Source organism: Ictalurus furcatus, chromosome 12 (genome assembly GCF_023375685.1).
Source record: "Ictalurus furcatus strain D&B chromosome 12, Billie_1.0, whole genome shotgun sequence".
Classification (NCBI taxonomy): Eukaryota; Metazoa; Chordata; class Actinopteri; order Siluriformes; family Ictaluridae; genus Ictalurus; species Ictalurus furcatus.
In genome coordinates, this window is record NC_071266.1 from 29,102,938 (window position 1) to 29,129,175 (window position 26,238).

At 40.6% G+C, this 26,238-nt stretch overlaps 1 protein-coding gene across 2 annotated transcripts in view; it reads left to right on the forward strand.

Moving 5' to 3' along the window:
• Nucleotides 1–2,010: 2,010 nt before the first annotated feature.
• Nucleotides 2,011–26,238, forward strand: part of LOC128615556 (NACHT, LRR and PYD domains-containing protein 12) — a 28,631-nt gene continuing 4,403 nt past the window's right edge. Inside the window, exons 1-12 of one of the 2 annotated variants that reach the window (XM_053637747.1) lie at nt 2,011–2,666; nt 4,996–5,132; nt 7,855–7,971; nt 8,402–8,518; nt 8,873–8,989; nt 10,807–10,860; nt 11,064–12,845; nt 13,460–13,654; nt 14,229–14,405; nt 19,523–19,696; nt 23,040–23,213; nt 25,144–25,317. In XM_053637747.1, the coding sequence (XP_053493722.1) occupies nt 5,080–5,132; nt 7,855–7,971; nt 8,402–8,518; nt 8,873–8,989; nt 10,807–10,860; nt 11,064–12,845; nt 13,460–13,654; nt 14,229–14,405; nt 19,523–19,696; nt 23,040–23,213; nt 25,144–25,317 (3,134 nt within the window). In that variant the 5' untranslated portion in view covers nt 2,011–2,666; nt 4,996–5,079. Of the gene's footprint in view, nt 2,667–4,995; nt 5,133–6,996; nt 7,025–7,854; nt 7,972–8,401; nt 8,519–8,872; nt 8,990–10,806; nt 10,861–11,063; nt 12,846–13,459; nt 13,655–14,228; nt 14,406–19,522; nt 19,697–23,039; nt 23,214–25,143; nt 25,318–26,238 lie in introns of those variants that run through there. The other variant, XM_053637748.1, reaches the window with a different exon arrangement.

Sequence of the window (26,238 nt, forward strand, 5' to 3'; positions counted from 1 at the left end):
ACACACACATGCATTAGTTAAAAATTCATAAATCAAAAATAATTAAAGCAACGACTGGCAATATAAGTGATGTAAGTATGAAGTGCAAGTGTGAATGAGTATCTTTTTTTGAAAAAAAAAGAGGCTCAAAAGGTGAGATTATATATACTGTATATATATATATATATATATATATATATATATATATATATATATATATATATATATATATATATATATATAGTGATCTTTTTAGAATATATACATACTGTACACCACAAATAAACCTGCAAAATTTCAGGGTGGATACAGCCCAAAACAACAAAGAAAAAACGCTGTTTAGGGAAACAAACTTACCTAAAAAGAAATACATAAACAAAATACTTCCCTAAGCTTCCCTAAACTTCCCTAAACTCCCTTAACAAAACAGAGACAAAACCCACACCCAACAGAAATGGCAGTCACACCCCTACCACCAGTGAATAGATACAGTATTTGATATTTACAAAAATAAAGCAGTGTGACTATTTACAAATCTAGGCAGCAAAAAGAAATCAAAGGACAGCTCAAGCTTGGTATCGGGACAGGCACAGATCAAAAACCAGAAATATCACAACAGAAATATGGAGTGGACTCAAAAGCACAACCACAAATGCAAACAAGTGAGCATCTGCAAAATGAAGCTGTGGGAACCGGCTTTCTTCTCTGTTAAATACTGTCGCCAATTGATGACGTCATTTTTGGGGTGGAAGTAGCACACAAAGGTGATGGAGCAGCATCTAAGGCAGGGAAGGAAGGCCTGGACTGGAGTCTGGAATGGCCTGACCTGCACAGACTTAACACATACAAAACACCCAAAACATATCTGAGGAATATCATGGGTTGTAACAGAGGTCTGGGGTAAAATAACATCAGAAAAGCTCATACAAAAACAACGATAATAACCAACCATATATAACAAATGGCCGACGTCTTGTCTTGTCTTTGGAGCAGGAACTGCGCAAATAGCTTGGATTTTTGCATGCAAAAATTTCACCATACTCTGCCCAACAATTTTACCAAGGTAAGAGAGAACCCCTTTGCCATATTCACATTTATCCAAATTCAATACCAAGGAAGCATCAGACAGGCGTGTGAATACAAGCTCCAGCAGTTGCAGGTGCTGTTCCCAAGTATCCGAGTATACCTTCACATCAAGGTAAGCAGCACAATTGAGGATCTCCCCCAGTACACGGTTCATGTTGCTGAAAGGTGCAAGGTGCATTCCGGAGCCGAAAGCCATGACCGTATACTGGAGGAAATTGTCTGTGGTAGCAAAAGCAGAAATTTCAGATGCCTATGGGGTGAAGTACCTGTCAATAACCTTTCAAAAGGCTCAGCATACTTGTAAACTTGGCTGTGCCAACACAATCTTCCATTCTGGGAATGGGAAACAAGTCAGGCTTAGTTACAGCATTTACATACTTTTTGGTAATTGGTACAAAAACAAAATGAGGACTCAGCCTTGGGCACTAAAATACAGGGAGAATATAGGATATAAAAGTGTAATCAATGTGTGTAACTACAAAGCTGACTAATGTTTCAATGTGTGTAACTACAAAGTTTACTAATGTTTGGATATGTAAATCAGGTATAATGTGATGTGTATACCCAATGTACAGTATACCCAACAATTAAGACTTACTTGTGGGAAGCGTTATCTAAATCCATAGTGCACTTGTTGATCAAGTTATAAGTATGTATTGATTTAGAAGAATTCTGTGTCTTACTAAAAAGTAGGCCTAATTGTTTTCTGTGTCAATCCGTACCTCTGCACAGCAAGCATAATCTAAAACTATAAAACACTTTCTAACAAGTGGTATTCGAAATGTGTACATTAAATGCTTTGTGTTTGTCTAAAACAGCTTCACTCTATGGCAGTAAATTAAGAACTTTGTGTTTGTCTAAAGCAGCTTCACTCTATGGCAATAAAAAATCAATTAGACACGTACCAGAAACTGGGTTTCTAAACAAAAGCCCCCTAAGCTTGCAAATCAGTGTCAAAAGAAGAGATAAGAATTCCAGGAGAAAAATACCAAGATGAGGTTATAGGGTGAATTATGTGACAGTAAAAAACCCAGGTCTGGTAAAACTTTTAAAGAACATACAACTGACTATGCATGCGCCACATATATAAGGTATCATATGGATGTGAATAATTAGTTAAGGCAATGGAGATTGGTCTGTTCTAGAAAGAAAAGGTGAATGCCCCGCCTAGGGATAATTTTACTGCTTCAGAGAGGTAAATAAAGACATGTTTGTGTATGTATAATAGGCAACAGATCAGTAACATGATTGGGTATAAAAAGAGTATCTTAGAGAGGCAGAGTCTCTCACAAGTAAAGATGGGCATGTTGCACTGTGATTAAATACATTAGAGAGTTATGAATGCATAATGCAGATGAATTTTCAGTATAACTATATATCACTGTTCTTTAGCGTTCATCTAAAAGAACCTGCTCAAAGAGTCGACTCTTTTCCGAACGACACATGAATCATAATGATTCTTCCTGCAGAAAGTGAAAGTATTTGTAACTTCAGACTCGGAGCCGTTTTTTGTGGTGTGTTTGGTAAGTTAAATAAAAAAACTTCAACTCCAGACAGAAACGGTGATGTTAATGTTACACAACAAGGACTGTTGACAAAAGGTGAGTTTAATTTTTATATAAACCTCGCAGTAGGAAAACTAAAGGGGTTTTCTCCTGAGTAAACTGAGTTAACGGTGTGCGGAGTATTAATATTTCATTTTTAAAAAAAATGTGGATATAAGTTTCCAATCCGTTTATTCTCATTGTGAGCCTATAAAAGTAAACTTGGGCATTTACACAATCAGCAATGTTCCCGAGCTTTGGCAGCCAAAACGGTGTTGCTTTTTGAGGTTAGTGTAAGTTTAAATTCCTCATATTTCCGCATAACAATTTCTTGCTCTTCAACCTGAGGTTTGCACAACTGCTTTACTTTTTTAACAGTATTGACTGTTTAAGCTGGAAACGTCTTGCTTATATGTGCACGCGCATGATGAGTAAACCTCGATTCAGGATTAAAACCTGGGTTGACTGAGAAAGTTGATAACCAGCGTCACGAAACCTGTTAACCAGAGGTTGTTCAATTCGCTTCGTGAAACAGGCCTCTGGTTAGCTGGTACTGATATCAAACTTCCCCATGTTTCTGGTGTGTACTCATATGGTCTCATGAAATAAATATGCAAAAACTTTGGGCAAAATAGCTTTGCCAGTATGTAACAAAAGTCAATAAATACACACAATAGCCTAAAATACACTATAAGCTGTACAGCACAACAACAACAAGAACAACATGTTGAACAAACTATACTGTACTAAATATGAAGTATTAATAGGCTTACTACAAAACCAAACTCTACTGCACAGTGGTGTTTATATGTATATATATAAACTATTGGAACAGCAAGACCAATGCGTTTGTTTGTGCTATATAGAAAAGGCATGTGGGTTTGAGATCAAAAGATGGATATGAGATGAGAGTTTAGGATTTCAGCTTTTATTTCCTTGTATGTGTTAAACAACATAAAACCTTTTGTTTCAAACCACCCAAATCAAATGGCACATAAAATTGTGATTTTGTAGTAATTTTTTCCTATTTAAATGAACAAAAAACAGATCAGTCACATGGAAAAAGTAGGTACACCCCTAAATTATTCATACCTTCAAATCCATAAAATTAAAATCAGTTGTTGAAGATTGGGTGCCAGTGATTAGAACCTGCTTAGGAAGTGCAGGTGGAACCTGTCTTATTTAAACCTCTCACATCTAGTGTCTGGTGTTCCCTGTACTATTGAGGTGTGTGCTGTCATCTTGCCAAGATGAAAAAGGTTGTGGATGTCTATCAATCTGGCAAGGGATTTAAAAAGATATCCATATTATTTGAAATATATCGAGCGTGATATAGTAATAAACAAATGGCACAGATTTCAAATGATTGCCAGTTTGTCCAGGACTGGCCGTCCCAGCAAATTCAGCCCAAGAGCAGACCATCTGATGCAAAAAGAAGTCTCCAGGAACCCCAAAATTTCACTACAGGATCTGCTAATAAGTCTTGCAACTGTTGGTGTCAAAGTGCATACTTCTGCAATCAGAATGAGATTGAACAAATTTGACATGCATGGGAGGCGTGCCCGGGAAAAAGCTTTTGCAAGACTACAGTTTGCCAATGAGCATATAGGCAAAGACCAGGCCTTTTGGAATAATGTGCTCTGGACAGACAAATCAAAGATTTGATTTGTTTTGGCCATAGTAACAGCAGACATGCTTGGTGCATACCAAAGACAGCTTTTCAGGAGAAGCACCTCATACTAACTGTGAAGCATGGTGGTGGAAATGTTATGGTTTGGGGTTGCCTCACTGCCTCAGGGACTGGACAGGTTGCATTCACTGATACAATTATGAATTCTGAATCATATCAAAGAGTGCTTGAAGATAATGTGAGGCCATCTGTTCCGAAAGTTGAAGTTGAACCGAAAGTCGACCTTTCAACAGGTTAATGATCCTGAGCACACTATCAGATCCACCTAGGAATGTGTCAAAAAGAAGAAATTGAGGGTTATGGAATGGCCTAGTCAAAGTCTGCATTTGAATCACATTGAAATGCTGGGGGGGGGGGGGGGGTTAAAAACAGGCAGTACATGCAAGAAAACCCTCAAACATCTTGCAAGTGAAAGACTATTGCATGGAAGAGTAGTCAAAAATGGGCCCTTAATGCTCAGCTGTATAAATTATATAAATGTAAGTTGCTCTGGATAAGGGCATAAATGTAAATTCTGCCATTTGCACCACCTTGGCATAACAGCTCCATGAGCCTGTTCTGGATAAAGCACTTACTGAAGATGAATGATTTGGTGGTCAGAATGTGAGAGTTCAGTCCCAGTGTGTAAGCTGAACAGTCAAAGAAGTGAAAATGATCATGCACGTTAACGGCACATTTCTTTGATATGTTTTCTAGGAGTATAAGCCATTCCAGCAGAAGAGATCAGACTCTTCAGGACTCTGTGCTGTGTGTCTGTTCATACTTTACTAATATTCAAAGATGGAGACCTCTGATCTGGACACAGAAAATGGGAGCCAACCTTCAAAAAAGGGGTAACCAACTATGTCCTTTTATTTTAATCATTAACCATTCATGTATAATATTAAAGACACACTCTGGCAAAAAAAAAAAAAAAAACTGTATACACCTGTAAACATGTCTACTCACTTCTTACGGCGATGACGCAGTGGGCTCTGTAGAGAGATTTTCCAGTTTGAATTTTGGAGAAACTTCCTCTTGTTTGAGGTGGTTATGGTGGATATTTTTGTGGGAGGGGAATGGGGGGGAGGGGTGCATGGGGGCAGTGCTCACAAGATAATGGTATGTTCAGGGAACCAAAATACACTGAAAAAAAGAAAGTTTGTTGAATTTGTTAATTCAAATGTGTATTTTCGTTCCACTTGAATGAACTGAGTTGCATTAATAAAATTTGCTTTTGTACAGCCAACATAATTTGATCATGTATATTCAAAGCTCTAGAATGAAATCCAACTTGGCACAGTCACCCAAGCTCAGTATTAAAACCAGGACTCAACCCAGTATCAAACCCAGGCATTGTGTGGTGGTCCAGCACCAGCACATATTGAATTTCACTTTTACTGTTAGAAGGTCTCTCCTCCCAATTTTTTTTAATGACATCTGGGATGCTGCGAGGGGAGGAAACCCTGTGGAGGCTTTTTCAGGATGCTGACTCAGGAGATGACATGGAAGAGTTCCACCCCCCACCCCACCCCCAGTACAAAGAAATTGCATATATGCACTGCTTCTGGTTATCACATTGTTTAGTCCACTAAAACTAACATATTAGACTAGATTTGTTGACCATCAATTACTCTCACTTGGTCGAAGGCAAGCCTCAGGGTCTCGTTGCATGACTGCTCCAAGGGTAATCCCTACCAGGGGTGGATGGGTGGAAGCCCTCCCCACCCCCGTGTCCATCTGACATGGCACTGACATTGATGGTCTCAGCACTTCCCCCCTAGTCAATGCTGCACACATTTCACACTGTTCCTCGCTACCACAGGACCCATCCACAAATATTTCTCTCACTAATGCCCAAAACCTTGGCCAATTTATCCCTAAAATTGGTGGATGAGTTAGGTGAGGACTAATCACTGCCTCCACTTTGTTTTTGCCACCGGATTCACCTACCTGAGGGAAAGAAGAGATGGACAAGGGGGAAAGGGAGGGGAGGGAAAGCACTGGTTCGAGAGTCTGGTTTTGGGGGAAATGGCCCCTGTTTCCATGGTGCAGGGACGGGGGGAGGATGGGGAGAAAGAGGCCGCTGCTGGAGAACCCTCCGGCTGGACCAGGCTCCAATGCAAAAGCCGGTCCTCCAACTGGGCTTGGTGCAGGGCTTAGAAGGGCTGCTCCTATTATGTGTGCAGCTCAAGGAGGGTCTGTTGTTGAATGAAGGCCAGCGGGGGACTTAAAAATCTCTGTTAGTGGCGAGGACTCAATGGTGGTGGATCTGCCTCACTCCTTGGTTTCACCACCAGTGTAGGGCCTTCCCTCCTTAGGAAACAGGAGGCAGGCTTGGAACATCTCAAAACAGGGCTCTTTACTGGCTGTGACTATTTTACTCACTTTTCAGCAGTGATATTTTAATCAAGCAGTGCATGCACACACACATACACACATACACACACAGCTCTGCTCTCTCTCTCTCTCTCCTTACCACTCACCTTCTCTGGCTCCGCCCTGAACTGGTACTCAACCATGCCCCCACTTCCACACAAAGAAACCAATTATGTTTTGGATCATTGTGCTGCTGGAAGGTCTATCCATATCTCGTCCTCATCAACCTGGTGGATGGGAACAGATTCTTCTAAAGAATTTCCTGGTAAATGGCTCATCTTCTCTTCAATAATTTGTATTTTGCCGGTACCTTGAGAAGAGAAACAGCCCCATACCATGATGCTTCCACCTGCAAACTTCACTCTAGGTATGTTATTTTTAGGGTCAAAGGCAGATATTTTGTCTCTTAATCTGCAGGCTTCTCCAAATGTTATGTGGCAAATGAGCTTCAACATGCCTTTTCTTCAGCAATGGAGTCTTCTGGGGTGATCACTGGTGGAGACTGTGGTTGTAGAGTGCACTACCTCTTGTTTTCTTTGTGCTGACTGAACCCACAGCTTCCAGGTCTTTCTGGAGCTCTTTTTAAGTGGACCTTGGCTGTTGGGCTACTCTTCTGACTAACTTTCTGATCACCCAATCAGAAATCTTGTGAGGAGCTCCTGTGCATGGCTGGTTGATGGTCAAGTAATGTTCCTTCCACTTGAGGATAACGTGTCCATAGGAGCATTAGTAACTCGTAGGAGCATTAATAACATAAATAACATTAATAACATTAATTCTTCTTAGCTGGTTTAGTGGGGGTTTTTTTCTTATTGTCTTCAATGCTTTTGTTCTGTGTCTTTGCACATAACTTTTTTATGGATTGGAATATTATGATTTCTTTAGCTGTCTAGTCTTACTGAGTTAATAGCAGTGTCTGGTGAATAGCTGCATTGGAAATATGTTTAATTAAAATTGTTGATGTGTTAAAAACGTATTCCCCCACTATATATTTGTGAACATGTTTCCAATACTCACACCCAGTAACATTTAGAAACAATTTTGTAACATTTTAGAAAACAAATTCTCTCTGGCTGTCCTTGTTTTTGCAATTGAGGGAATATTGATATGACAACGAAAGAATACTAGTGGTTAATAAAATAATTCATGCCATAATAAAGACTATTTAAATCACTACTTTATGTCTGTGTTGTTCAGTAAATTTCAGATAAAGGGATCAGACTCCCCAACACCCAGCTGTGTCTCCATGAAGAGTGATGCATCTTTAGATCCTCCTCCAAAATTTAAAGATGGAGACTCCTCCTCTGTAGACAGGTAACATCTGCTCCTTGTTAATGTCACTGCTGAGGGAAAAGCTGTGATATACATTGTTTTATACAGTTTAGAGTCATTAACAGCATTTTGATATTTATCAGTTTATGCTATATTTTAATTAGGGCATAATGATACTACAATACTTTCACTATATATTTTAGAGAAAAAATTGTAAATATTTATACAGATGGTAATAATGATGATGATCATGATAATGAAGAAGAAAAAAAACAGAGTTTCAAAACAGGGTCAGAAGTAACATTTAGAAACAATTTTGTAACATTTCAGAAAACAAATTCTGTCTGTATGTCCTTGTTTTTGCAATTGAGGCAATATTGATGTGACAACGAAAGAACAGTAGTGGTTAATAAAATAATTCATGCCATAATAAAGACTATTTAAATCACTACTTTATGTCTGTGTTGTACAGTAAAATCCAGATAAAGGGATCAGACTCCCCAACACCCAGCTGTGTCTCCATGAAGAGTGATGCATCTTTAGATCCTCCTCCAAAATTTAAAGATGGAGACTCCTCCTCTGTAGACAGGTAACATCTGCTCCTTGTTAATGTCACTGCTGAGGGAAAAGCTGTGATATACATTGTTTTATACAGTTTAGAGTCATTAACAACATTTTGATATTTATCAGTTTATGCTATATTTTAATTAGGGCATAATGATACTACAATACTTTCACTATATATTTTAGAGAAAAAAGTGTAAATATTTATACAGATGGTAATAATAATGATGATGAAAATGAAGAAGAAAAAAAAAAACAGAGTTTCAAAACAGGGTCAGAAGTCCCTTGATTTGAAAATAATAATAGTAATGGCTAATAAAAACATTTATGACACTGATAAAGATAATATAAGTCATTGCTTTATGTCTGTGTTGTTCAGTAAAATCCAGATAAAGGGATCAGACTCCCCAACACCCAGCTGTGTCTCCATGAAGAGTGATGCATCTTTAAATCCTCCTCCAAAATTTAAAGATGGAGACTCCTCCTCTGTACACAGGTAACATCTGCTCCCTGGCCATGCTAAGGCCATGCTACACAGATGTTAGCAACACTAGATATTTGTGATATATATATTATACATTATTTGTTTTTTAGTGATACTACTATTCTTTTTGTAAATGTACATTCTTTTAGAGCAGAGGTGTCAAACACATTTTTGGTCACATTATGTTTAGTCCAGTGTTGGCTGGACCAAAAATATCAGTGCAGCCGACCAACAAATCCTCTACTCCTCTTAAATGTGTTTGTTATTCAAACATATTATTCACACTCCTATAATGGTTATTTTGGAAAGACACATGGTTACAGCATCAAATTTTAGCTGTCTAATATTAAAAATATTATAAATGATTAAATTACATATTAGAAGCTCATTGCTGAAATAAAGGCTAATGTTAATAAGCATTAATTTACAATTAATTACTAATTAATTACAACTCCTCAGCTGTAAGAGAATGTACTAGCACTGTGGTGGACCTTCCATATTAAACATTGGCTCATGTTATTTGTCCTCAGAACAGATTTTTGTGGGAAGGTTAATTTGAAGGGGTCATGTTTTGTTTTGTGTAGCACTTCACTTGACTAATGCAGCAGTCTTGGAACAGAGACTATATATATATATATATATATATATATATATATATATATATATATATATATATATATATATATATGCATTTGATGGGATTAACCACAAGAGAGGATGTGCTACAGAAGTCATGCTGGTTAAGGATAGAGTTGATGAACTACAGACAGTTTTTATTTCATATGTTTATTGTGGACCACAGCTTTCCAATTAACCAACCAGTCCTAGTAGAATAACACCTAGAGGCTAGCTCATTTTTCAAATCTTTTAACTCATTTACACTCTACGATGATATTATTTAGGTATTCCAGATCCATCTGGCCGTATATTTGACATACCTGCTTTAGAGGAAAGTGTGTAAATAATCGTTCTGGTAATGTGTGAACAAATGCTAATTCAAGAAATGCATCTGGCCGTCCTAGGGAGGGGTAGCTTTCCTCACTGGCACAGTGTGTAGTGCTTCAAACTGTACATAGGAGCTGATTGTATCTGGGAGGGAGGCATCAGCGTCTGCTGCGGTGGCACTTGGTGGAATATTGTAGTCTGTGATGGACTGGATACCTTGCCATCTCTGGTGTTGTTGAAGCAGGTGGAGATTTTTTTTAGGTGGTGGTGCTTTGCCATCCTGATGTCATGGGACAAGTTTGTTCTAACCATCTTTAGCTCTGACTCGTCTCCTGCCCTAAGAGTCCTGGGTTTTCAGCAGTTTGTGGACCTCAGCTGTAAACCATGACTTCTGATTGGCATATGTGCTGATTACTTTTTTTTGACTGTGACATCAGTGCTTCTGTTAATGTAGCCAGTCACTGTCACTGTATATTCAGTTACGTTGGTGAGATGACTTTTTGGTAGCGGCTTCTCTAAAGATACGTAAGTTCCTGCACTAAAAGCAATCCTGGAGTGCAGAAGTAGCTCCCTCTGGCCAAACTCTGATTTGTTTTTGTGTCCGGTTTAGCTCGCTTGAGGAGTGGTGTGTAAGCTGGTGTTAACAGGGGTGTGATTTTGTAGGAGTCCTTTTTGTTTGTCCTCTATGTGTGATGGATGCCAAAACATCCAGTCTTTAGTATAATCCTGGCTCTTTTTTTTATTCTAAAGTTCTCAGTTTTATTCTTTATGTTCATATTTAGTTACATTGCTAATACCCACACAGAAGAGAAAATCCAAAACACCTAGAATTGAAATGGGACATTTTTATTTATTTATTTATTTATTACAATTTTTGTCCACAGTGTTCAGCAGAAGTCAGAAGACAGAACTCCAAAGTACATCATCACAGATACAGGGTGAGATCAAAACCAACACCACAACTGTGACACTGACATGATGGTATTAAAAGAATCCTCTCATGTCATTTAATACATTCAATTACAGAAAAGCATACAGGAGTATAAGGCAAGGCAAATGTAACTATCTAAACAATTTTTTTACTGTGTGCGGTAACCAGTCACAAGAATTGTAATTTTAACGTCTAATAATGTGACCACAGGCACGACCCAGAAACTGCTTTAAATGAATTCCAGAAGAACTTCAAGTTAAATCTGATTACGAAGTTCCAGTGTTTGAATGGAGTGATAATAAACCAGGGACACCGAACACTCCTGAATGAGATCTACACAGAGCTCTATGTCACAGAGGGAGACAGTGGAGACATCAATTATGAGCATGAGGTGAGGCAGATTGAGGCAGCATCCCGGAGAACAACAACAGAGGACACACCAATCAAATGCAATGACATCTTTAAGCTCTTATCTGAAGAAGACAAACCCATCAGAACTGTGCTGACAAAGGGAGTCGCTGGCATCGGAAAAACAGTCTCTGTGCAAAAGTTCATTCTGGATTGGGCTGAAGGGAAAGCAAATCAGGATGTCTACCTCATATTTGCACTTCCTTTCAGAGAGCTGAATTTGATTCCGGACCAAAAACTGAGTCTGATGGAGCTCCTTCATGTCTCTTTTAAGGAGGTAAAAGAAACAGACATTTCCAGCTTGGAAAAGGTCCTATTTATTTTTGATGGTTTGGATGAGTGCCGTTTCTCTCTAGATTTCCAGAACACAGTGAGGTTGTGTGATGTAACTGAATCAGCATCAGTGCATGTGCTGCTGATAAACCTGATCAAAGGAAATCTGCTTCCATCTGCTCTCATCTGGATCACCTCCCGACCAGCAGCAGCTGATCAAATCCCCTCTGAGTGGTTTTGTCGAGTCACAGAGGTACGAGGGTTCAATGACCCACAGAAGGAGGAGTACTTCAGGAAGAGGATCAGTGATCAGAACCTGGCCAATAACATCATCACACACCTGAAGTCATTACGAAGCCTCTACATCATGTGCCACATCCCAGTCTTCTGCTGGATTTCAGCCACTGTTCTAGAGAGAATGTTGGGTGAAGCAGAGAGTGGAGAGAGCCCCAAGACTCTGACTCAAATGTACACACACTTCCTCATCATTCAGATAAACATTATAAGAGAAAAGTACTCAAAGAAGCAGGAGAGTGATGAAGAAATGCTTTTCAAACTTGGACAACTGGCTTTTCAGCAGCTGATGAAAGGCAACCTGATTTTCTATGAGGAAGACCTGAGAGAGTGTGGTATTGATGTGAGAGAAGCAGCAGTGTACTCAGGTGTGTGTACACAAATCTTCAGAGAGGAGTTTGGGCTTCATCAGAGTAAAGTGTACTGCTTTGTTCATCTGAGCGTTCAGGAGCATCTTGCAGCTCTGTATGTGCACCTGACATTCATGATGGAAAAGAGAAATGTTCTAGATCAGAGTCAGCCTTCAAAACTGGAAATGAAAGAAATTACAATCTCGGATGTCCATAAGAGTGCGGTACATAAAGCTTTACAAAGTCAGACTGGACATCTGGACCTTTTCCTTCGATTTTTTCTGGGTCTCTCACTGGAGTCCAACCAGAATCTCTTACATCACTTAGTAACACAGACAGGAAGTAGCTCCCACAGCAAAGAGAAAACAGTTCAGTTCATTAAGAATGAGATCAGTAGAGATCCTCCTACAGAAAAATCCATCAATCTCTTCTACTGTCTGAATGAACTGGGTGACAATTCTCTAGTGGAGGAAATCGAACACTACCTGAAATCTGGAAAACAACGTGAACTCTCTTCTTCACAGTGGTCTGCTCTGGTGTTTGTGCTACTGACATCAGCACAGGAGCTGGAAGAATTTGACCTGAGCAAATATACCAGTACAGACAGCATATCAGATTGGGTTCTTGTGAAGGTGATGCCTGTGGTTGCAGAATCCAGAAAAGCAATGTAAGTAAAGCTGAATATAACTGTTATACTGTTACAGTGTTAGAAATAGAGAAACTGACAGAACTTTGACATGTACAGTATGCAGTTTGTGATGTTTTGACAATTCAGTTCATACAGGTTGGTGTTAATGAGAACAGATAAATGTAGCACAGACAGTGTAATCAGACCAAGACTGAAATGATTTGGGGAATAACAGTTGCATGAGCAAATCAATATGATTGAAGGGCAAGTATAAAATATGTTTAAGTCAATTGCTGTCATTTGAGAAGAAAACATTTATGTCTCAAAGTTATGACTTTAATGAAGAAGTTTCTTGAATTTGCAAACCTTACCAATGTAATACTTATATGTACAATACTTTATTTTCCCTTTGTATTTTGAACAGTTTTTTCCTTTGCATTGCTCCACATAAAATTTTTGCAGTGCAGTTAAGCAGACACGTGGTGTATAAAAAAATGCAAAATACTTTCCTGTTATTATGAATTTGTAAAAGGTTTAATTCAAGCCTGTTATTTCCGTTTTTTTTTTTTTTTTTTGGTATTTGTAAAAATAAGAAGGTACAGTGAGTGAAAGCTTTGAGGAGCTATCATTATGTATTATTTTATTTCCTTCAGTATCAGTTGTGGTACAATTAAAAGGAGAGGTTGGACGGCTCTGGCTTCAGTGCTCAGATCAGAAACCTCCAAACTTAGAGAACTGAATCTGACTGTGAATACACTGGATCTGACTGGGAATAATCTAGGAGACTCAGGAGTGAAGTGTCTTTCTGCTGTACTGGAGGATCCTCACTGTAAAGTGGGGACACTGAGGTAAGTGTCGCAGTATGTTGATTATTATTTCTCCTCAGATTAACTTGTACAGTAAAGGAATCATTGAATTTACTTACAATTATATACATATGCATTAAAAGTACAGTGAAACAGAAAAGTTGTACAAAACCTGGCCGATTACTGTTAAATTAAACCAGCAATACTTTTGCACCTTTAGTACTCTTAATGTCCATAACTCACAAAAACAGTGGTAATGTCTAGTGAGTCAGTGTTAATTATACCATATACTTGTTCAAGAGAAAGGAGACAGTCCAACATGAGAATCATTGCAGTATGTAAGAGGCAGTCAGTTTGGTGATCATATTGTCAGAATTTTTCTTCTGTACAGATGAGAGAAACTAAATACAACACTCAGTACCCCATCATTTTAAATTACATTGTAAATGGCACAAACAAATTATATTAAATCCTCAAATTAATTCTGAATAATATAAAATCATTACACACATACATCATCTTTAAACCAATATTTGTTGATGAAGAGTGTGTCATTGTGATGAAAGATTTTTTTTGTTGTTGTTTAAATGTTGAGTGTCTTATTGTCTCTCTGCAGGTTGCAGCATTGTGGTGTCTCAGATAAAGGCTGTGCTTCTCTGGCTTCAGCTCTGAGATCAAACCCCTCACACCTGAGAGATCTGGAACTATCTAATAATAATAATGTAGGAGACTCAGGAGTGAAGTGTCTCTCAGCTGTACTGGAGAATCCTCACTGTAAACTGGAGACACTGAGGTATAATAATCTTTCAGAGAGTCACTTGACCTGCTCCTGAGTAAGACTCGGTCTCAAATAGTGAGACTGAAGCAGAGATTTTAGGTTCTTGATGCATCTGCAATGTTTCAGTATTAAACCATGCAGCTTTCCTCAATAGTTCTTTCACTCTGGTCATAAAATGCTGCCCTATTGTTCTACATTTTGTCATAAACAATTAGTGTCTATGAGTAAACCCACAGACTCAAATACATTCATATAGTAACACAGAGCTAAAGTAGAGAACAGGATCAATAGGTGTGTGTATGAGAGGAGATCACTCCTATAATAGTAATATGGTAATAAACTCCTCTACTCATCTTCTAGAATCACTCATTCACTGACCACCAAAAGACTCACAAAATATAACTGTTCATAAACTGAGAGTGAAGAGTGTGTCATTGTGTCCAGAGGTGTCATGTATTCCACGTAATGAAGGTTAGGACGGATGCAAGTGCAGGTAAGAGCTTTTAATAAAGAGAGATAGGCAGACAAATCGAAATCATACGTCAATAGCGTGGTCAAAACAGGCAATGGGACAGTTGATCAACAAACAGGCATAAATGAGGGAAGGCGAGAATTGAGAACAAGAAACCAGAAACAAGATCAAAGAACATGAATCAAAACGAGGAACAAGGTACAAACTCTTGGTATGGTGATAACACACAATACTTCGCAAAGTCATTGTGTTCAAACAGTCTTTTTATACTGTGGTTGTGAGTGCTTGTGAATTTGATGCAGATGTGCGTGATTAGAATCAATGTGAGTGTTCTGGGAATTGCAGTCCATGGTGGCCATGTTTGTAGGCTGCAGTGCAGGATGGGAAAGGTAGTCACTGGTTTGCTGTGACATAACAGATTCCACAAACCCCCCCCCCAACCCCACCCCCCCAAGAAGTGCCAAAAAACACTCCCCCCACCCCGGTGGTCCTGGTCCTCTGGGCAAAATGTCCTCAGGTTACAATGCAGGCATTGTCCAACAAGTAGTAGGTTCCTCGAGGAGCAGACATGAAGCTGCGGCTGGTACACCACGGTCCTGAGGCAAGACCCAGGCTTGGGAAGTTGTGTCGTCAGCTTTAGACAGGTGCTTGACTTGGTGGGCCGGCTTATCGGCCTTTCTTGAGTGTGGAGCGACGATCTCAGCGGAGCAGAAAGGCAGAGCGACATCCTCAGCGGAGCATGTGGGTGGAGCGTTGTCCTCCATCGACTCTGCAGGCTGAAATTGGTTGTCTGTGTCAACAGACTCAGGTGTGAGCAGAACTTGTTTGGTTGTGACAGCAGACTCGGGCGTGAGCAGAGCTTGGTTATCCGTGTCAACAGACTCTGGCGTGAGCATAACTTGGTTGGTCATGACATTGGCTCAGGTGGTAGAGCGGGTTGTCCACTAATCGTAGGGCTGGTGGTTCGATTCCCGGCCCACATGACTCCACATGCCAAAGTGTCCTTGGGTGAGACACTGAACCCCAAGTTGCTCCTGATGGCAATTTAGCGCCTTGCATGTCAGCTATGCTACCATTGGTGTGTGTGTGAATGGGTGAATGAGACACAGTGTAAAGCGCTTTGGATAAAAGCGCTATATAAATGCACCATTTACCATTTAGGTGTGAGCAGAACCTGGTTGGTCGTGATGTCGGTTTCAGGCATGAGCAGAACCTGGTTGGTCGTGACATCGGTTTCAGGCATGAGGAGCACTTGGTTGGTCATGTCAACAGACTCTGGCATGAGCATAACTTGGTTGGTCGTGACGTCAGCTTCAGGCGTGAGCAGAACCTGGTTGGTCATAACATCGATTTCAGGCATGAGAAGAACTTGGTTGGTTGTGTCAACAGACTTTGGCGTGAGCATAACTTGGTTGGTCGTGACGTCAGCTTCAGGCGTGAGCAGAACCTGGTTGGTCGTGACGTTGGTTTCAAGTATGAGGAGAACTTCATTGGTCATGTCTACAACCTCGTCGAGCTCAGACTGGAACTTGGTGTGGGAAATCACCTCGTTAACCTTTAGTTTGAACTTGGCGTGGGAGGTCGCCTTCTCGACCTCTGACAGAAACTTAGCTTGGGAGGCCGTCATTTTGACCTTGGACAAAAACTTGGCTTGAGAGGTCCTCTTTTCGACCTCGGACAGGAACTTGGCTTGAGAGGCTGCCTCTTTGACCTCGGACAGTAACTTGGCTTGAGAGGTCGCCTCTTCGACCTCGGACAGGAACTTGGCTTGAGAGGATGCTTCTTCGACCTCGGATAGAAACTTGGCTTGAGAGGTTGCCTCTTCGACCTTGGACAGGAACATGGCTTGAGAGGTCGGCTCTTCGACCTCGGACAGGAACTTGACTTGAGAGGTTGCCTCTTCGACCTCAGACAGGAACTTGGCTTGAGAGGTTGCCTCTTCGACCTCGGACAGGAACTTGGCTTGAGAGGTCACCTCTTCGACCTTAGACAGGAACTTGGCTTGAGAGGTCGCCCCTTCGGCCTCAGACAGGAACATGGCTTGGGAGGTCACCTTGTTGACCTCTAGTAAATACTTGACTTTATGCTGGAGCTCTGGGTTGAGACCGCCTCGTGGGTCTCATGCTGGAGCTCTAGGAATGAGACCACTTCGTGGGTCTTATGCTGGCCCTCTGCAGGTGACACCACCTCATGGGTCTCAGGTTGGAGCTCTGCAGCTGAGACCCCCCCCCCTTGGGTCTCAGGTTGGAGCTCTGGAGATGAGGTCGCCACATTGACCTCTGTCTGGAGATCGGCACAGGAGACCACATAGTGGGTCTTGGGCAGGAGCTTGGGGGAGGAGGTCACCCAGTTTGCCTGCTCATAATAAGTAGTGAATGGCAGGGCAGGTGTTTCTGTGAAGCAGGCCTCCTCCAAAACATCCTCCAGGATGTCCTTGGATTCTGGACTGCCAAACACCATCACGAATAGTCCCACAAACTGAGTTATATTCTCCAGTCCCCTGGATCCCATGGCTACTAGACGCTGTGCCCACTGGCAGGCTGGGCCAAAAAACCGGGACAACATAAACATTTACATTTACATTACATTTATTCATTTAGCAGACATTTTTATCCAAAGCAACTTACAAATGAGAAAATACAAGCAAACCTTAGCCATTGCTTATTGCCGGGCTTGGGGTCCGCCAGGCTTGAAAAATAGAGCAGGCAGTCAACAAGAAAATATTCAGGGTAGCCATAAAACCCATCATACTGATCTGGGAGATCTACGAAAGTCCACTGAGGAAACTGGATCGAATCCAAAGCTGGGATGGTTCGCTTGGTTTCCTTAGTGTGATGTCTCCTCCGTCTTCCTGCTGCATCCATGCTAAGGCAAAGAATTCTGTCACGTTTTCCATGTAATGAAGGTTAGGACGGATGCAAGTGAAGATTAAAGCTTTTAATAAAGAGAGACAGGTAGACAAATCCAAATAATAAGACAATAGCATGGTCAAAAACAGGCAATGAGTCAGATGATCAACAAACAGGGATAAACAACGCAAGGCGAGAATCGAGAACGAGAAACCAGAAACAAGATCAAAGACCATGAATCAAAACTAGGAACAGAGTACAAACACTTGGTATGGTGATAACACACAATACTTCGCAAAGTCATTGTGTTCAAACAGTCTTTTTATACTGTGGTTGTGAGTGCTTGTGAATTTGATGCAGGTGTCCATGATTAGCATGAATGTGAGTGTTCTGGGAATTGCAGTCCATGGCGGTGTCACGATCTCCCCTGCAGATGGCGCGCGACGTGCACGGAGTGCCTTAGGGCACGCACGTGCACAAGATTACGTAATGAGGACTTTTCTATGGACACGTGCCTTTGTTTTGGTTTTTGTTCTCCTCCTGTTCAGGTATTGGTTGATGTTCGAGGGTGTGTCATTATTGGTTTCAGCCGTCTGTATTCAAGCATGATTATGTTTGTTATTTAAACCCCTCGTGTTGCTGTGCACTTAGCGCAGTATTATTTACGTTTAACCAGCTAACAAAGTCTGAGTGTATAGATGTAAATATATAAATGAATGTATAGGGGAATACTTTTAAGTGTGCTATGTATGTGTTAGCTACCTTGATGCTAAGCGGTCGTGTTTTCGTGTCCTGTTCTTGTTCCATGCCTCGAATCTAGTTTCATGTTTAGACCTCAATTCTATCTTCCAGTTTAGACCGTGTTGCATGTTTATTAACTATTGTTTAAGAATAAAGACTTGAATCTGCACTTGCTTCCGTTTCCAAGTCCCGTTCCATGTTTGTAGGCTGCAGTGCAGGATGGGAAAGGTAGTCACTGGTTTGCTGTGACATGACAAGAGGTGGGTAGACTAGCCAGAAATTTAAATTTAAAGTAAAACTGCTTATAAAAATATTTATTCAAGTAAGATTAAAAGTAATAATGTTAATAATTGCTTCAGTAAGAGTAGTAAAGTATCTAATGAGACTACTCAAGCAGCAAGTTACTAGTTTAAAATGAAGGGAACATCCTGAATCTCAGACTACATGGAGAACTGTAAGTCACACCTCTCTTTGAAAGTCTGTCTGTTCAAGATGTGTTCAAGGTGAAGCAGCATGTCCCAGTCCTGTGATGGGTACAATAACACAGAACCTGTCATTTTCCCAATGGTTGACTGCCTTAAAATGTTAACAACACAAACTTGTCAACACCTGCAATTAAACAAGACAACAGAGAACAAAAGAACAGACTCTGGTACAGAACAGAAGAGAACGTGTGTGTAGGAAGAGAGTGTTTGTGTATCTTAGTGTGTGTATCCGTATCCTGCCTCCTTCGACACACTTGCTTCTTCCCCGTCTCCAGGACTGAGCCGCTAAAAACGTGAGCGATTGTTGCAGATGCATTCAGATCACTGCAGGGTATCACGAGACTCATGATCTCATTATATGTGATATAAACAAATGATTAAAACTACATATATTCATTAATATTTAACAGTAATGTAGCAAAATAAAAATACTTTTCTGTGATTTAAAAGTTAACTCGAGCAATAGTATAAGTATGGCCAGTTAAACCTACTCTTAAAAGTAAAATTGTTTCCAAAATTTACTCAAGTAAATGTAATAAAGTAAATGTAGTGTGTTACTACTCACCTCTAATTATGTCTCTGCAGGTTGTGCGATTGTGGTGTCTCAGATGAAGGCTGTGCAGCTCTGACTTCAGCTCTGAGCTCAAACCCCTCACACCTGAAAAAACTGAATTTGTCTAGGAATCAACTAGGAGACTCAGGAGTGAAGTGTCTCTCTGCTGTACTGGAAAATCCTAACTGTAAAGTGGAGACACTGAGGTAAGATCATCAGACTGAAACAGCAGTACAATGGTGGAAATAATAAAAAGGAATAGTATTTGGAACTCAAACAAATGCCATAGGACTGAAAAGGTAAAAAAAAATTTTTTTAAAGGAGTACAAAAAGAGATTACAATAAATTGCAAGCCACAGCAACAATTCTTTTGTTTATTTTTGTTTTTTTAAAGCTGAAATAGTTTTTATTCTGTTACTGAATATGATGTCAGTCAAGTCGTTCAATATTTATTTCCCTCTAGCTACTATGAACAGGCTTGCCAGATCTGTGTTACAGAAGCAGCCCAATGGAGAAGCAATATTAAAACTTCCAAGTCCTGTAAGTTGCCAGATGGGGCCTCCATGGATCGGACTGGTTTGTCCAGCACATCCAACAGATGCTCAATCAGACTGAGATGTGGGGAATTTGGAGGCCAAGTCAACAACTTGAACTCACCTTGAGTCATGTTCCTCAAACCATTCCTGAACAATTTTTGCAGTGTGGCAGGGCGCATTATCCTACTGAAAGAGGCCACTGCCATTAGGGAATACCCTTATCATAAAGGGGTGTACTTTGTCTGCCATAATGTTTAGGTAGGTGGTACGTGTCAAAATAACATGAATGCCAGGACCCAAGGTTTCTCAGCATAACATTGCCCAGAGTATCACACTGCCTCTGCCAACTTTCCTTCTTCCCATAGTGCATCCTAGTGCCATTTCTTCCCCAGGTAAATGATGCACATGTATCCAGCCATCAACGTGATATAAAAGAAAAGGTGATTCATCCAACCAGGCCACCTTCTTCCATTGCTCCATGGTTCAGTTCTGATGCTCACGTGCCCATTGTAGGAGCTTTTGGTGGTGATCCGGCATCAGCATGGGCACTCTGACCAATCTATAGTTACACAGCCCCATACATAGCAAGCTGTGAAGCAAGAAGCAAGTTTCTTTGGCATCAGACCAGTCGGCTAGCCTTCACTCCATCAATGAGCCTTGAGTGCCCATGACCCTGGTGTCAGCTCACCAGTTGTCCTTCCTTGGAACACTTTAGTAGGTACTGACCACTGCATACAGGGAACATCCCACAAGACCTGCCATTTTGGAGATGCACTGACCTAGTCATCTAGTCATCACAATTTGGCCCTTGCCAAAGTGACTCAGATCCTTACGCTTGCCCGGGAGACCAGGAGACAAGTTAGGGGTTAGTTAAGTGTCCACAGAAGAGGTGGGACTTGAGCTGGGTTTTCTGAAGACAGTGATTGATTCTGCTGTTCAGATTGAGGTTGGAAGTTCATTCCACCACTCAGGGACAGTTATTTTGAAGTACCTCATGCATCGCTCAGTAGGCACTACCAGGCATTCGTTAACTGATATGAGAAGCCATGAGACTCAATCACAGGCCCCAGATATGTAATATACATAGAAAAGAACAGTGGACCCAAAATTGACCCCTGATGAATCCTATTTGGGAGTTGCTGAGTTTCAGATACCCTTCCCCTCCATGATAAATGGTAAATGCCACAGTTATATAGCACTTTTATCCAAAGTGCTTTACACTGTGTCTCATTCACACACACACTCACACACCAATGGAAGCAGAGCTGCCACGCAAGGCGCTAACTTCCCATCGGGAGCAACTTGGGGTTCTGTGTCTTTCCCAAGGACACTTCGGCATGTGGCGTCATGTTTGCCGGGAATCGGACTGCCAAACCTACGATTAGTGGACAACCCGCTCTACCACCTGAGCCACAGTCGCCCCATGATACCTTGAAAGATCTGCCTAAGAGATAGGATCCCACCCAGTGCAGATCCATTCCAGTGATACCTAGACTGGAGAGAGTTGACAGGAAGATCTGATGATTTACAGTGTCAAAGGCAGCAGAGAGTTTGAGTAGGATGAGAACAGATGATCTTGAGTTTGATCTTGCAAGGCATCAGTTATGGTAAACAGTCTCTGTGGAGTGACTGCTTTTAAAGCCAGACTGCTTGGTGTCCAGTAGGTTGTTCTGTGTGAGAAAAATGGAGAGTTGATTAAAAGCAGCTCTTTAAAAGGTTTTGGACAGAAAAGGGAGGTGGGAGACAGGTCTGTAATTGTCAACAGCAGCAGGGTTACGTGTTGATTTTTTTTAAAGCAGTGGGGTAACCCGGGCCTACTTAAATGAGGTAGGGAATGTGCCAGTCAAGAGATGTATTAAAGATGTGTGTGAGTGCAGGTAGTAGCGTGGGAGAGATGGCCGGAAGTAGGTGAGAAGGGATGGGGTCTAGAGGACAGGTTGTAGGACGGCTAGAGAGTTTTGAGACATCAGCCTCTGAGAGAGGGGAGAAGGAGGACAGTTGAGAGTTACATGGAGGAGGAGCCAGTTTCTGGGTGTCTGGGGTGGAGAACTGGTTCCTGATTGATGTGACCTTGTTGGAAAAGAAAGTGGTGAGAGGTAGGGGAATGGGGAGAAGGTGGACAAAGAAGAGAGAAAAAGTTTGTGAAGAGAGTACAGGTGTTAGGAGAACTGCCAATCGTCTCCTGGTAGTATGTGGTAGAGATACTGTGGGAACAGGAGAGACATGTCTGGTAATTTGTTAGGTTAGTCAGATTGTTTGATTCATGCCATTTGCTTTCCACTGCCCTTAGCTTAGTTTGGTTGTTACGAAGAGCTTCCAAGAGCCAAGGGCTAAATTCCACCTGCAGAGACTGTAGGTTGTCTAAATTGCATACTTTTCTAGGAGTGTGCCATGGCCTGTACTTGTGGTAAACAACAGGGATAAACTGATGACACACATTAGCCTGTTAGAAGATAAAGATTGAAAAAAAAAGGGGTAGAGAGAGTAAGAAAGTGCTACTTAATGGTGTGAGTAGTGTCTTATCGGTGTCCTTGCTCAGTGGACTCATGCAGGTACACTCGCAGGTCTTTACATGATTTTGGTCTTCACACGAGGAGGGCTTCACGTGAGGGCTGATTCTTCCACTGATGCTTCCTAGTTCTCGAGTATTATGGTGGGAGTGCTTCCCAGTTGAGCACACCTCTTTAATTACCAAACAAAGTCTAAATGCATGAACGAGCAGCTCGGGGCCAAAACTGAATATGAATACCTGAATCACTCTAATCAAGCAGCACGTAAACAGTTTGTAGTAACTAGGAAGCGCAGTTACAGCTCCTATCTGACAGCCAATGCCAAGACTAGTTTCAACTAAAAACCAAGAAAAAAACACTTACCAACTACTGTTCGCCTTGAGTGACCAATCGCTTTTGCTCAAAACAGTTTTTTCATTCAATCCTTGTGTCATTCTAAATAATAAAACCATTTTAATGTATTCAACCAATATGCTATTGAGTGTCTTATTGTCTCTCTGCAGGTTGCAGCGTTGTGGTGTCTCAGGTGAAGGCTGTGCTGCTCTGACTTCAGCTCTGGGATCAAACCCCTCTCACCTGAGGGACCTACATCTGTCTGAGAATAAACTAGGAGACTCAGGAGTGAAGTATCTCGCTGCTGTACTGGAGAATCCTCACTGTAAATTGGAGACACTGAGGTAAGATCATCTCTGATTAAATTAACTAAATGATATAATAAACTAATTTAATTTAATGTCAGCATGAGTAATAGGGAACATTTGGCTGACAGTAGGCGTAGTGCACACTACATTATTTTAGCCCTGATTTCCCAGACCCTGACTAACTTTTAACTGACTACACCCTGATCCTGACCTGATCCTGGCTGGTAATCTCACAAACCTTAGTAAATCTATAGGCGTCACGTATAAGTGGTCCAATAATTGCAAAGTTATTTGCTTGCCTGTTTTTAATTTCTTTTCATTTGAGTGATTACCTTTATTGGTATTGCAAAACCACCAGATTTTTATTTATTTTTTTTTACTTGGTTTAACTTCAGTGACCATCATTGTGTCATGGTACAAAACAAATTTTGGTTATACAACTGTTTATGGAAATCTCAATATCTTGGCTCAGGATGGTCCTAGCTCCTTGGAACAAAAAAATGATCTCTTGTCATGCTCTTGTCATCTCAAAACTGGACTACTGGAACACACTACTCTCAGGCCTCCCAGCCAGCTCCATCAAACCCTTTCAGATGATTCAGATTGCAGCAGCATGCCGTGTCTTCAACCAGTCTAAATGAACCGATGTCACACCACCTCTTCATCTCCCTTCACTGGCTTCCTGTAACTGCCTGTATCAAATTCAAGGCCTTGATGTTCACTTACAAGACCTTGTCTGGAACAGCACCGCCCTACCTCAACACTCTCCTGAAGGCTTACGTTCCCTCACGCAATCTGCAATCTGTTAACGACCGACGCTTAGTAGTGCCTACTCAGCATGGCTCAAGGTCCCTTGCCAGAACCTTCATATTAACTGTTCCTCAGTGGTGGAATGAACTTCCAACCTCAATCCGGACTGCAGAATCTGTCAGAGAATCTGTTTTTCAAAAAACAGCTAAAGACCCACTTCTTCCATGAGCACTTAACTAGCCTCTAAAAACAACAACAAAAAAAAAAACACAAAAAAAACTTACTCTGGTTCTTATACCTCTACTCCGCACTTTGCTTCTCTAGAACTCAATTATAAATCTTGCATGGTAGCACTACTTGTATTGTTCTCCACTTCATATATCGCTTTGCTTGTATTTCCTCATTTGTAAGTCACTTGGGATAAAAGTGTCTGCTAATTGAATAAATGTAAATGTAAATAATTATCCTAAGCACACTAGCAAATGCACCAAGGAATGGCTCAAAAAGAAGAAATGGATGCTATGGAAAGGCCTAGTCAAAGCCCAGATTTGAATCTCATTGAAATGTTGTGGAGGGATTTGAAATGGGTAGTACATGCAAGGAAACCCTCAGACATTTTGCAACTGAAGGAATATTGCATGAGAAGTAGACAAAAAAATTCCAGAGACTGGTGGACAATTATGCACAAAGTCTACAAAAAGTTATTTCTGTGAAAGGGGGCAATACTAGCTTCTGAGGCCAAATGTGTACTTACTTTTTCCACAGAAGAATATCTTTTCTATTGATATTTCTGTTGAATAAATCATGATTTGTGTCGTGTTTCCCTTCTTACCCTGATGTCTCCATCACTTTGGAATAGAGTAAATCTCGACTCATGAGACCACATGACCTTTCTCCATTGGTCCACAGTCCAATATTTATCCTCCCTAGCAAATTTAAGTCATTTTTATCTGATTAGCCTCACAATGATTAGGCCACAGAGCTGTTTAATCCCAGTGCTCTTACTTTCACCATTAAAGATAGCCATGAGTGCTACTGTTGATTTTTTTTCCCCAATGTGACTTCACCAATCATTTTAAATATCTCCAAAAATTATAATTCAATATTTTGAACATTAATTTTTCAGACCACATTTATTCCACAGTTCTTGACAGTTTACAGTTTATTTCTATCTTCCTAAACAGAGAGAGTGAAGAGCGTCATTGTGTCTCTGCAGGTTGTTTAATTGTGGTGTCACAGATGAAGGCTGTACTGCTCTGGCTTCAGCTCTGGGATCAAACCCCTCACGCCTGAGAGAACTGCATCTGTCTGAAAATAATCTAGGAGACTCAGGAGTGAGGTGTCTCTCTGCTGTACTGGAGAATCCTCACTGTAAACTGGAGACACTGAGGTAAGATCACCTCTCTTTGAGTCACATGACTGTTCCTCCTGCTTCTCTAATAAAATAGAGACTGAATAATAATATATTGAACCAGAAGTCTTAGGTTCTTCATGTGTCTGCAACTACTGTGAAATTTACTAAAGCCATATCTAATCACACAAACTGTACCTGGAACAGAAAAACAAATAGAATCTGTTTGAGCTGTGGGGCTTAAAACCAACAATGAAATGGAGGTGATCTCAAAAATAGAATTTAAACCATAATGCAACAGGGCCGAAAAGGTGGGGGGTTCAAAGGGAGCAAAATCTGCCACAGCAACAATCTTTTTGTTTCTTTAAATAAAAAATAGTCAAAAAAATTATGTAAAAATAATCGTTGATTTAAAACAATTGTAAAGTTTAAAGGTTGTTTATTCTATTAGTGAATATTTTTTCAGTAGGTCTCTTTGCAGCTACTAAGAACAAGGTTGCCAGATCTGTGTTACAGAACAGCCCAAAGTAGCCCATAGTTCTTTCATTAAAGTCCTAAAATGGTCTCATATTACTCCACAATTTGTCATAAATAAAGAATGTCTGAATAAATCCACTGACTATAGTAACACAGAGCTAACGTAGAGAACAGGATCAATAAGTGTGTGTTTAAAAGGAGATCACAGTGCATGCTCACTACTGTATGCTTTACTAAACAGATATGATTTATGTAATGTACACACACACATACACAATTTTGTAATTGTAGGACATTGCTGGGGCTCCGAACAACCCAAACAGAAGAGTCACAAATAGGTGTAACCCATAGAGAGTAGAAAAAACTTTCCAGGTTTTCTCATAAGATATTGGCGTCAAGGCGATCCCTTTGTCAAATCCAAATTAAGGAACCACACTTGCCATTTTGTGAATAATTTAGAGCTTGAAGTGGACAGTAAAATAA